We start from the raw sequence: 13417 nt of genomic DNA on the forward strand, positions 1-13417 counted from the left end.
GCACAGGAAGGCCTCTTACTGCCCCACCCCACAACCAGGACTTGAAGACAAAATCCGGCCAGCCACTTCCCACTGTCCCATAAAAAAAAGTAGGCTTTGAGGGGTATGGGAAAAATGCATCCCCACCACTATACCTTCTCCTTTGGCCTCATCATCTTATGCACCAGAACAGCCAGGCTGGGCATAAAATATCAAGTCATGGATAGGACTGAGGCACATATGACAATGATAAAAAAGCAAATATAAGAAAGCTTCATTTTTATTTGGAGCTAGAATGATTAGTTCCCTGTCAAATTCTTGCCTCATCTTACCTACTATTTTTCTACACCAAAAGTCCAATCAATGGCCATTCTATACAACACATGCCTAGGAAGATAATGTGGAGAGGCTGCATTGGTTCATTACCAGTTTTCATAGAGGGTGGAGAAGAAACGCTGCATTCTTTCCAGGACTGTTTTGTAAACAGGAGAGTCATTCAGTTCCAGGAGAGGCTGAGGTAATCCTATAGAGAAAGAAACGTCAGGTACCTGCTGCTCTGCTTCTAAGAGTCTCAACTTACCAACACCCTACTGCAGACAGATGTGGTTTGGGGGTGGGGTATGAGGACTGTTACAAATGCCAAGCAGCTGGCCAAGTCTTCCACGAGCTGGAGGTGCCAAGAGCTACACTGTCTTGGTAGGAAAAGGTAAAAGCTACGTAAGTACTCAGGACTTCAGATTAGACCTGGGTACTCCAACTTTTGCTTGGGTTTCTCCAGATGGGACTTGTATCAAAACACACAATGAGAACTCAAAATGATCTCTCCATAAAAAAAGTGGGGCCTCCCTTTTCAAGTTGTACAACCCCTTTTTCAAGCAATATTTTATGCAAAGCCCAAGATGTGTAACAGATCAAAGTGAAACTAACTTATCTCAGTATAACTGCCTTAAAAGATCTATACTTTTAATCACAGATAATTTTATATTCCAAGTCTTTTTCATGGTTGGAAGCTGCCAGAAGACACTGTTTGTCCATCCTAGTACGTTTGGGCTGGCTGTATTATTTCTATAGCAGGAGTTCATGGTTTAATTTAAATGATAACTGAATGTGGGTTTGTGTGAAGCAACAGCTACTTTTTATAATGGCAAGACATTTTTTGTAAGTTTTATTTTTCCTGGTTTCTGCAACATGGACCTTAAGTGTAGTGGTGCCAAAGGAAATGGCCCAGAACTATGTAGGCCAAGACAAACCTAAGCTCTGGAAAGGCAAACTACCACCCTTCCTTTCAACATGCTTACAGGGTTGCTTCACCACAGCCAGGCCCAGACAGAGGTTATGAGTGTGAACGAGGGATATGGTGGGAGGAGTGGTGAAGTTTCAGAGCCAGCATGAAGCGTCAGAGATGGGCACAGAGTTCAGACAAATCCGGATGTCGCTAGCTCTAAGTTATAACTGTCACTGCCTTGCCCCTTTGTTCCAGCCACATGAGTCCCTCCTCTCTATGCCCTGGTCACACTGAGCTCTTTCCTGCATGCCTCAGCATCCTGTACCTGCCAAACCTGTCTGGCCAGAATGCTCAGCATCTCCTCTTGCCCCAAACCTGGTTAGCTCCTGCTCATCCTTCAAGTCTCCACTGGGGGGACGATCTTCTGACTCCTCCCCAAGACACAGTCTAACAGTTTCATTCACAGAACATGCCACAATTATGATTGCATGGTTATTTGCTAATGGGAAAAATGAGTTAAAGTAACATTCTAATCCAGGAAACAGGGCTTAGAAAGTATTTATTTAAAATTGTTGATAAATATATATTACTGCTAAAAGCTATTTAAGCTTAACTGTTTTAATACATTTTTAGCCCCATACATAAAAGGCAGGAAATTATGCTAATATCCTTCAGGTCAAAAACACCAAGGTTTCTTTATAGCCTAGAAGCTCTAACAAACAGCACTACCTGGAAGAGTTAATGTGGGGTAAGGGTGGCAGCGGGGAGAAACTGTCTCTCAAGACCTTCTCCGTGTGCTACCATGATGAAGTGAATGCATTTGCTCCTAGAGAGGCTGTGGGAACTCCATACATACATGTCTGAACAGACAGGTGGTCAAGGTAGTGCCAGGTGACAAAGAGGAGACACAAGGCACACTGAGGCTGCTTGAGGAGCCCATTAGAGGTAAGGTGAGCTTCAAGGGAAAAAAAAGGCTAGATTTCTTACCTAAAATAGCAGATTTTTCCACTTCAAGCATATCCAGAGCCTTTGTGAAAGGCTCTACCATTTTGGCTAGCATTTCTGGTGCATATAAAGTATTGTGAGTTCTAAAAGAAAAAAAGGATGCTATGTGAACTTTTCCTAATCTGTTGCAGAAGGCAAGAATGGGTTTCACCTTGTAATTGTGATACTACACTTCCACATAGACAAATCTCCCTCTCAACACTACTCCTGGCAGGGGGAAAAAAGGACGGTATAAACATTTAAATATTGCCCTGGAAAAGAGAACAGACTCAAAGCTATTAAGTACAGTTGTATAGTATACCAACCTAAAGGCAATCAAGACGAGAATCAAATCCTGAGATAGCTGGACAACATCACAGCCTGATGCTAGAAAGCAAAATTCTCTGAAATTTGAGACCATGCTTTGGCACACTATTTTCTGTTGCCAGCGACACAGGATGCAATGCCAGAGGCATTGTGGAGTCACAGGCAGGAACAGAGTGCAAGTGGTAATATGCTCCAATTTTTCAGATATTCTGTCTCCATTCCAAGAACACAGACTCTATCTAAGTTGCTCTGACAGTTGTTTCAGCCTCCTGGAGGAACATCCACAATTCCCACATGTGCATCTGTTCTCCAGCAAAAGGACTTACCTGAGCAGTTACAGGCTTTGTATGACTGAGGAGGAACGACTGTGGTGGGCCTGACCTACCTGCCATCCGCAGTAGTCCCTCTTGCCCACAACAATGGCACACTGAACAATCTATAGCCAGATAACATCATTACCTATTTTCATTTTAAAAGTTAATTATAGCCCTGGCTGGTGTAGCTCAGTGGGTTGAGTGCGGGCTGCGAACCAAAGCATCGCAGGTTCGATTCCCAGTCGGGGCACATGCCTGGGTTGCGGGCCAGGTCCCCAGTGGGGGCCACATGAGAAGCAACCACACACTGATGTTTCTCTCTCTCTCTCTTTCTCCCTCCCTTCCTGTCTCTAAAAATAAATAAATAAATATTTAAAAAAAAAGTTAATTATAAAACATCTCAAAATACAGAAAATTACAAATATAACAAACACCAGCAAAGTTATATATTTAAGATGTGCACTGACCAGATCTTTTTAGATTATGCTTTAAAAAAAGGAACAAAAAACCCCTCAGCATTAATTTTGAAAACCTAACCATGTATTCTTATTAGCACACTCATTTAAAATGTCTTTTAGAATGCCACTTTGTAAGTTAACTCCAGTTTATTTCCCCATCTCCCTAGTAAGTTAGTAAGATTGCTTCCACTCTCTTGCTTACACAAACAGCCCAGCAATGAGCTTTTATGCAGAGGTCTCCTTGTGTACACATGTGAGTTTATGGTGGATATAAACACATGGAATCACTGGACACTGGTCCTCTGCAACTCATGGTTGCAAATATGTTTTCCTGGTCGGTGGCGTACTTGCTTACACTGACATCTGCAACTATACTTACAGGCTATACTTTTTTCCTTTTTTTTTTTTTTTTTTTTAGAGAGAGAGAGAGGGGAAGGGAAGGAGAAAGACAGGGAGAGAAACATCAGTGTGTGCTTGCCCCTCACGTGCCCCCAACTGAGGATCTGGCTTGCAACCTAGGCACGTGCCCTGACTGGGAATCAAACTGGCAACCCTTTGGTTTGCAGGCCCGTACTCAATCTACTGAGCTATACCAGCCAGGGCTTTTTTCCTTTTTTAATTGTGCTAAAACACATATCACACAAAATTTACCATTTTAAGTGTCCAGTTTAAATGGTATTCAATACCCAAACTGTTGTGCAATCATCACCATTACCCATTCCCATAATTATTTTCACCTTGTAAAACAAACTTTATCCATATTAAGCAAAAACTCCCCATTCTTCCTTCCCCAAGCCTCTGGCAACCACCATTACACTTTCCGTTTTTATGATTTTGACTATGCTAACTACCTCATATATGTGGAATCATACAGTATGTGAACAAAAATAGGGCTACTTAGCAAGCCTAACAAGATCAATAACTGAAAATAACCACACAGGATGTTTTCATCATATAAAATTTCTGACTTGAACAGATTTTAATGGGAAGTCATGTCTTAAAGCCTGTATGATAAATTCATCTCTACCTTGAGCAAGTCCTGTCGATAATTTTTATCCATAACATACTTAAAGCACCAAAATGATCTCTTCTCCAAACCTCCAAAGATAAACAGTATGTTGGGACAACCCCACCATTCTTCATTATGATCTTTTATCCGCACACCTCTGCAAACTATGTATGTTAAGTGTTGATTATCCTGCACCCACCAGTCTATAAGAATTATGTATCTCTCCACTTTATTTTGCATCTAATCCTAGAGATTTGCCTTGCTTTACTTTCTCCCTCCTTAATCTGCTACCAATGGACTTCATGTAACTTTCCCTATGTCTTTGGTTCTAATGTGCAAAATGGACTGCAAAACTCCTACTCCTTGGAGTATTATGTCTCAATCCTTTGAGATTTTGCTTCCAGGACTGGCTCAAACATCTTTGCTCAAATAAACTCTTCAAACCTTCCTTTCTTTTTTAATTTAACTTTTATTTATTTTTTTTTAGAGAGACAGGAAGGGAGGGAGAAAGAGAGGGAGAGAAACATCCAACTAGGGACCTGGCTTCCAGCTCAAACATGTGCCCTGACTGGGAGTCAAACCTGTGACCTTTTAGTTTGCAGTCCAGTGCTCAAGCCACTGAGCCACACCAGGCAGGGCACGGACATCCTACTTTCAATTCTTTTGAATATACACCTAGAATTGGAATTGCTGAATAATATGGTAATTGTTTTTAATTTTCTGAGGAATCACCAAACATTTTAGAAACCATTTTCCACAGTGGCTGTACAATTTACATTCCCACCAATAGTACACAAATGTTCCAATTTTCCCCCATCTTCCCCAACACCTATTTTCTGATTTTTTGACAGTAGCAATTTTAATGGGTATGAAATGATAATCCATTGTAGTTTTAATTTGCATTTCCCTAACGATTGGTGATTTTCAGCTTCTTTGCATTTGCTTATTGGTATTTCTGTTCAAGTCCTTTGTCCATTTTTAAACTGTTTTGTTGTTACATTGGAATATATAGAAAACATATTCTGAACATTAATCTCTTTCATATCAGACATGATTTTCAAAAATTTCTCCCATTCTGTGGGTTGCCTTTTTATTTTGTGTAATAATGTCTTCTAATGCACAAAATTTAAAATGTTCTCATGAAATCCAATTTTTTAATTTCTTTATGTTACCAGTACCTTTGGTGACACAGCCAAGATATTATTGCCAAATCCACTGTGAAGATTTTGTTCTATGATTTCTTCTAAGAGTTTCATTGTTTTAGGTCTTACATTAGGTCCTCAATCCACTGAGTTAATATTTGCATGTAGTGTTAGGTAAAAGACCAACTTCATTCATTTGCATGTGGAAATCCAGTTTTCCTAGCACCATTTATTGAAAAGGCTGTTCTTTCCACCATTGAATAGCCTTGACATTTTTGTCAAAAATCATTTGACCATATACATGAGGGTTTATTTTTGGGCTCTCTACTCTACTCCATTGGTCTGTATGTCTGTCTCTCTTTATGCCAATACCACACTGTTTTGATAATGGTAGCTTTGTGGTAGGTTTTGAAATCAGAAAGTGTGAGTTGTTCAGTTCTGTTTCTCAAGATTGTTTGGGGGGACTTCTGGTCAAGATGGAAGTTTAGGCAGACACGCTTTGCTTCCTCACACAAACAACTAGTTGTAATAAAGAATTACAACTAGATTTCAAAACAAATGACACCCAGAACTGTCAAAAAATCAAGCTGTATGGAAGTCCAACAACCAAGGATTTAAAGAAAACATATTCATTCAGAAGGGTAGGAGGGGTGTAGTAGCATGGAGAGGTGGCAGCAGCAATGGAATGAACCATCCCACATTCATGTATCGTGGATAAAAATTGGGAGGGATACCTTGGGAGCAAGTGATCCCAGCCCCAGGCCAGACCACAAAGCCCAGGTTTCCAGTACCAGGGAGATAAATCTCCATAATTTCTGGCTGTAAAAACCAGTGTGGGTTGGGGTGGCAGAAGAAATTGCTGGATTTTCAGGAGACTCAGACCAAATGTCCCACATAGACTTAGAATGTACACAAACCCATCCACTCTAGGATTCACCACAAGGACAATAGCTGGAAGGGTGCCAGTCATCGGCATGTCCCCTCTCTGATCCCTTCCCCCACACAGAGCTACAAAGTGGTGAAGCAAGTTGCCTCACCTTAGTGATTACACCTAAGGCTCCACCCCACACAATTTATTGGCACCTTTTCTACAACAGGCCACAGTACTAACACAGGGAATCAAAGCAGCTCTACCTAACACACAGAACAAACATAGGGAGACTGCCAAATTAAGGAGACAAAGAAATACGGCCCAAATAAAAGAACAGAACAAAACCAAACGGAGATAACCATCCTATCAGATGCAGAGTTCAAAACACTGGTGATCAGGATGCTCAAAGGACTCACTGAGTACGGCAACGACATAAAGAAAGAAATGAAGGTTACACTAAATGAAATAAATAAAAATCTACAGGGAACCATCAGTGGCGGGGAAGAAGCTGGGATTCCAATCAATGACTTGGAATGCAAAGAAGAAATAAGCATTCAACCAGAACAGCCATAAGGAAAAAAGAATTAAAACAAAAACAAAAACCCTCTGAGAAGACTATAAAGACCATCTGGGACATCTCCAAATGTACCAACATCCAAATCAAAGGGATGCCAGGAGGTGAAGAGGAAGAGCAAGAAATTGAAAACTTATTTGAAAAAATAATGGAAGAGAACTTCCCTAATCTGGCAAAGGAAATAGACATACAAGTCCAGGAAACATAGAGAATCCCAAACAAATTGGACCCAAAGAAGACCACACCAAGACACATCATAATTAAAATGTCAAAGGTTAAAGATAAAGAGAGAATTTTAAAAGCAATAAGAGAAAAGTACAGAGTTACCTACAAAGGAGTTCCCATAAGACTATCAGCCAATTTCTCAAAAGAAAGAACTGGAAAGAAGTATTCAAAGTAATGAAAAGCAATCTAGATTACTCTATCCAGCAAAGCTATCAATTAGAATGGACGGGCAGATAAAATGCTTCCCAAAGTAAAGCTAAAGGAGTTCATTATCACCAAGCTCTTATTATTTGAATGTTAAAGTATATTTACACAATGGAATTCTATGTAGCAGAGAGAAAGAAGGAGCTTATACCCTTTGTGGCAGCATGGATGGACTGGAAAGCATTATGCTAAGTGAAATAAGCCAGGTGGTGAGGGACAAATACCATATGATCTCACCTTTAACTGGAACATAATCAACAAAAGAAAAAAGCAAACAAAATATAACCAGAATCATTGAAATTAAGAACAATCTAACAACAGCCAGAGGGGAGGGGGGAGGGCACAGTGGGGAGAAGGGTTTTCAGGAACTACTATGAAGGACACGTGGACAAAACCAAGGGGCAGGGTGGACACAAGGGAGGGAGATGGGTTTGGAGGAGGTGGGGAGGGGGGGAGAAAATACAGACAACTGTAATTGAACAACAATAAAATAATTTCAATTAAAAAAAAAAAGAAGACCAAAACTATGAACATTAAAATGACAACAAATTCACAACTATCAACTGAATCTAAAAACACAAACTAAGCAAACAACCAGAACAGGAACAGAATCATAGATTGGGGAAAAAAAGATGCAGGGATTAAGACGTATAATTGGTCCTGCCTGGTGTGGCTCAGCGTGTTGAGTGCCAGCCTGCAAACTGAAAGGTCACCGTTCATTTTCCAGTCAGGGCACATGCCTGGGGTGCAGGCCAGGTCCCCAGTAGGGGGCACGCAAGAGGCAGCCAACTGATGTTTCTCTTGCATGTTGATGTTTCTCTCCCTCTCTTTCTCTCTCCATTCTCCTCTCTCTAAAAATAAATACATAACATCTACAAAAAATACCCCAGGGAAGCATAATTGGTAGGTACAGAACAGACGGGGATGCTAAGAACAGTAAAGGAATCCTGGCTGGGGCAGCTCAGTGGACTGAGTGCCAATCTGTGAACTGAGAGGTTGCTTGCTTGATTCCTAGTCAGGGCACACACCTGGGTTGTGGGCCAGGTCCCTGGCTGGGGGTGTGCAACAGGCAACCAAATTGATGTTTCTCTTGCACATAGATGTTTCTCTCCCTCTCTCTTCCTCCCTTCCCCTCTCTCTGAAAACAAATAAATAAAATCTTAAAAAAAAAAAGTATAGTATAGGAAATGGAGAAGCTAAAGAACTTACATGCACAACCCATGGACAGGAACTAAGGGAAGGAGGTGCAGGGTGGAAGAGGGGAAAGGGGAAAAAACTGGGACAACTATAATAGCACAATCGATAATACATATATATATTTTACATGTTTTTAAATTTATTTTTAATATATTTTATTGATTATGCTATTACAATTGTCCCATTTCCCCCCCTCTATTCCCCTCCACCTTGCACACCCCTTCCCAGCCACATTCCCTCCCTTTAGTCCATGTCCATGGGTCATACTTTTAAGTTCTTTGGCTTCTACATTTCCTATACTATTCTTACCCTCCCCCATCTATCTTCTGCCTACCATTTATGTTACTTATTCTCTGCACCTTCTCCCCCCACACTCTCCTGTTGATAACCCTTCATGTGATCTCCATTTCTGTGGTTCTGTTCCTGTTCTAGTTGTTTGCTTAGTTTTTGTTTTTGTTTTAGATATAGTTGTTAATAACTGTGAGCTTGCTGTCATTTTACTGTTCATAGTTTTTATCTTCTTTTTCTTAGATAAGTCCCTTTAACATTTCATATAGTAAGGGCATGGTGATGATGAACTCCTTGAACTTGACCTTATCTGGGAAGCACTTTATCTGCCCTTCCAGCCTAAATGAAAGCTCTGTTGGATAAAGTATTCTTGGATGTAGGTCCTTGCCTTTCATGACTTGGAATACTTCTTTCCAGTCCCTTCTTGCCTGCAAGGTTTCTTTTGAGAAATCAGCTGACAGTCTGATGGGAACTTTTTTGTAGGTAACTGTCTTCTTTTCTCTTGTTGCTTTTAAGATTCTCCTTATCTTTCATCTTGGGTATTTTAATTATGATGTGCCTTGGTGTGTTCCTCCTTGGGCCCAACTTCTTTGAGAATCTATGAACTTCCTGGAAGTCTGTTTCCTTTGCCAGATTGAGGAAGTTCTCCTTCATTATTTGTTCAAATAAGTTTTCAATTTCTTGCTCTTCCTCTTCTTCTTCTGGTACCCCCATGATTCGGTTGGTCGGTGGAATGTTTCAAGATGTCCTGGAGGTTCCTAAGCCTCTCCTCATTTTTTTTGAATTCTTATTTCTTCATTCTGTTCTGGTTGAATGTTTTTTTTCTTCCTTCTGGTCCACACCATTGATTTGAGTCCCAGTTTCCTTCCCATCACTGTTGGTTCCCTGTACATTTTCCTTTATTTCACTTCACGTAGCCTTCATTTTTTCATCTAATTTGAGATCATATTCAACCAATTCTGTGAGCATCCTGATTACCAGTGTTTTGAACTGTGCATCTCATAAGTTGGCTATCTCTTTGTCACTTAGTTGTATTTTTTCTGATACTTGGATCTGTTCTTTCATTTGGGGTATTTTTTTTTTTTTTTTTTTGGTCTCCGTGCTCCTGTTATGTAGTAAGGGGAGGAGCCTTAGGTGTTCACCAGGGTGAAGCAACCCATGTCACTGCATCATGGCAGTGTATGTGGGGGAGGGGTCCAAGAGGGAACAGTGCTGCTTGCTCTGCTCTCTGCCAGATTTCAGTGACTTCCCCTGCTTCCCACAATCAAATTGGGCCCTCTGGTACTGATTCCCATGTGGGTTTGTGTAAATTCTAGGACCCTGTGGGTCTCTCCCATGAACTCTCCTGTGAGGCTGGGAGTTTCTCTCGGCCTCTCAACCCCCGCAGATGTTTTCAGTCAGAGATGTAAGGCTTTATCTCCTCACCCTGGTGCCCTGGATTGTGTGGTCTCACTCCCCAGTTGTTCCTCCCAGTTTATCTGCAAGTGAATGTGGGACCACCCAGTCTGCAATCTGCTGCCTCGTCCTATCCTCCAGCCACTGCTTTGCCACGACTCCTCTCTGCCCAGCTGCCCATCTCCGCCCCTCCTACCGATCTGGATGGATGTGTCTTCTTGAACTCCTTGGTTGTTGGACTTCCACACAGCTCAATTTTCTGTCAGTTCTGGTTGTTTTTTGTTTTTAAATTTGTTGTTGTCCTTCTTTTCATTGTGTGAGGAGACACAGTGTGTCTACCTATGCTTCCATCTTGGCCAGAAGTTAAAAATATATTTTTTTAAAAAGATTGTTTTAGGTATTTATGGTCCCTTGAAATTCCACATAAATTTCAGGATGAGTTTTTTTATTTCTTTGAGAAACCATTTTTGGGATTTTGATAAGGGACAATGAATGTGTAGATTATGCTCGGTATTATCAACGTTTTAATAATATTGTCTTCTAATCCATGAACATGGGGTGTGTTTCCATTTATATGTCTTATTTAATTTCTTTCAGCAATATTTTATAGTTTTCAATGTATGAGTTTTTCATGCAACAAATGCTATATTTGGATGCTAATCCAAATATTTGGATGCTAATTCCTAAATATTTTATTCTCTTTGATGCTACTGTAAATGCAACTGTTTTTGCAATTTCCTTTTTTAGACTGTTTAATTGTTAAAGTATAGAAATGGAATAATTTTTGTGTGTTGATTTTGTATCCTGCTACTTTGTGAAATTCAATGTACAGCTGACCCTTGAGCAACACAGGTTTGAACTGCGCAGGTCTACTTATACAGATATTTTTCAGTTGGGATTTTCTGTGTCATTTGTGAATAGAGACAGTCTTACTCCTTTTCTAGTTTGAATGCCTTTATTTCTTTTTCTGCCCAACTGCTCTATGTGGGATTCCTGGTACACAGCGTTGCACAGCAGTGGTGAAAGTGCTCACTTGCCCTTTCCTTGCTTGTTCCTTGCTGGGAGGGGGAGAGCTTTCCATCTTTCACCATGGAGTATCATATAAGCTGTGGATTTTTTATAAAAATCATTTTTTGTGTTGATAAAGCTCCATTCTAGTCCATGTTAGCAGAGTGTTTTTCTATCACGAGAAAATGTTAGATTTTGTCAAATGCTTTTTCTGTGTCGATTAAGATGATCGAACATTTCCCCCCCTTTGTTCTATTAATATGGTATAGTACAACTTATTTATTTTTGTATGCTGAACCATTCTTACATCCCCAAGATAAATCCTACTTGGTCATGGTGTATAATCCTTTTAACATGCTGTTACTGTCAGTCTGCTTGTATTCTCTGAGGCTGTCTAAAACTCTTCCTTAGCCTTTATCTCCTGCTGTGTAGAGCCCATGGATAGGTATCAGGTGCCATTTACTTTTAAAAACTGCAATGTGTCATCTTTTTAGTTTCTGAATTAAGGTTTTTTTGGAAGATGTCTGGTACTATGAAATGATCTCTGATAAAATCAGTTTCCAGAAGAAACTGTGTTTGACAGAGAGCAGATGAGCAGTTTCTTACTCTTCTATTAAGTGTGACTATGACTCAAAGAGATCATTTATAAAGCAGAAGGGTTAATGCATCATATGTCAAATGTCCCTAGAGCTACAACAGAATCTTGTAGCCCTTATGTTCTCCCCTCCTCCCCAAGGAGGTGGTACCACAGTGACTGCGCCTCTACCTCACAAGCAGAGGAGGACTCAGAGTACATCCTGCTCTGATATCTGACTCCAGGTCAACTGTTCATAAACACCTACAACCCCTAGTTATATTCAGGCTCCTGAAATGTCACCTTTCCTGACACACTTGCAAGTTGGAGCTCTGTGCTTCCACATTAAGAGAGACTAGTTATTGCTTGGCAAAGAAAAAGAGAATTACCGTATGTTGCCATATATAATGTGCACCCATGTTTTTGGTCCAAACTTTCAGGGGAAAAAATCTTTAAACTTTTTAATTCAATTTATTTATTTATATGTAGAACCAAAACCGATTACTGTATTCAAGGGTACTATTTTCTATAAGGATATCCTTATTGCTTTCTAGAGTTACACTTTTAAAAAAATACATATGCCTGGGCCCCACCTCTGGCCAATTACATCAAAATCTCTGAGGGTGGGGTGTAGGCATTAGTATATTTTTTAAAGATTTTATTTCTTTATTTTTAGAGAAAGGGGAAGGGAAGGAGAAAAAAGGGAGAGAAACATCAATGTGTGGTTGCCTCTCCTGTGCCCCCTACTGGAGACTTGGCCCACAACGGAGGCATGTGCCCTGACTGGGAATCGAACTGGTGACCTTTTGGTTTGCAGGCCTGTGCTCAATCCACTGAGCTACACCATCCAGGTCTAGAGTTACACTTTTAAAGCATAAATAAAAGAATTAAAAACATTTTTATAGATACAGAATTAGTACTACCCATATATAATGTGCATCCCTATTTTTCCCTTAAAAGTTGGGGCAAAAAGGTATGCATTATACATGGCAAAAAATGGTAGGTAATAAAAGTTTTAAGTTTTGGACTATCAGTACCTATCTCACATACAGGAGTTGGCAAAAACAGGTTAACAGTTGTGATACAAATGAATAATACAATGATTAATAAATAACAGTACAGGAATCTGTTTCATGTACTCAGTATTGTAACCTATTTTTGCCAACCCCTGTATTCTTAGTATCACCAGCTAAGAGTACAATCCCTATGCTAAATAAGATTTTGCACACATAAAGATTTCAGTAGAACATATAGAAACAATGTAACAAACTTAAGTTAGCGGAAAAGCTGTTATTATAAACTGATGACAATGTACTTTTCAAGAATCAGAGTTCTGTTCCCCATATTTGTCTTCTATCCAGCTCACTAGAAATAACACTGTCCAACAGAAATACAATGTAAGCCACTAAAATTTTCTAGCCAACAAAACTTAAAAAGTGAAAAGAAACAGGTTAATCATATTTTATTTAATCCAATGCATCAAAAAAAATCATTTCAACATGTTATCAACACTAAAAATTTTTGAGATATTTCACTTTTTTTTGTAGGAAGTTTTCAAAATCTGGTGTGTTTTTATAAGTATTTTATACTTACAGCTTCTCTCAATTCAAACTAGCCACATTTCAAGTGCTTAACAGCCAACT

At 39.8% G+C, this 13417-nt stretch overlaps 1 protein-coding gene across 2 annotated transcripts in view; it reads right to left on the reverse strand.

The window, feature by feature from the left end:
- XPO5 (exportin 5) overlaps positions 1-13417 on the reverse strand; it is a 58703-nt gene that overhangs the window by 7020 nt on the left and 38266 nt on the right. For both annotated transcript variants that reach the window (XM_036024125.1, XM_036024126.1), the window contains 2 exons: positions 2192-2292; positions 406-502 (listed from right to left, as the gene is read on the reverse strand). In XM_036024125.1, coding sequence (XP_035880018.1) covers positions 406-502; positions 2192-2292 — 198 coding nt within the window. The remainder of the gene's footprint in view (positions 1-405; positions 503-2191; positions 2293-13417) is intronic.

Source organism: Phyllostomus discolor, chromosome 4 (assembly GCF_004126475.2).
Source record: "Phyllostomus discolor isolate MPI-MPIP mPhyDis1 chromosome 4, mPhyDis1.pri.v3, whole genome shotgun sequence".
Lineage (NCBI taxonomy): Eukaryota > Metazoa > Chordata > Mammalia > Chiroptera > Phyllostomidae > Phyllostomus > Phyllostomus discolor.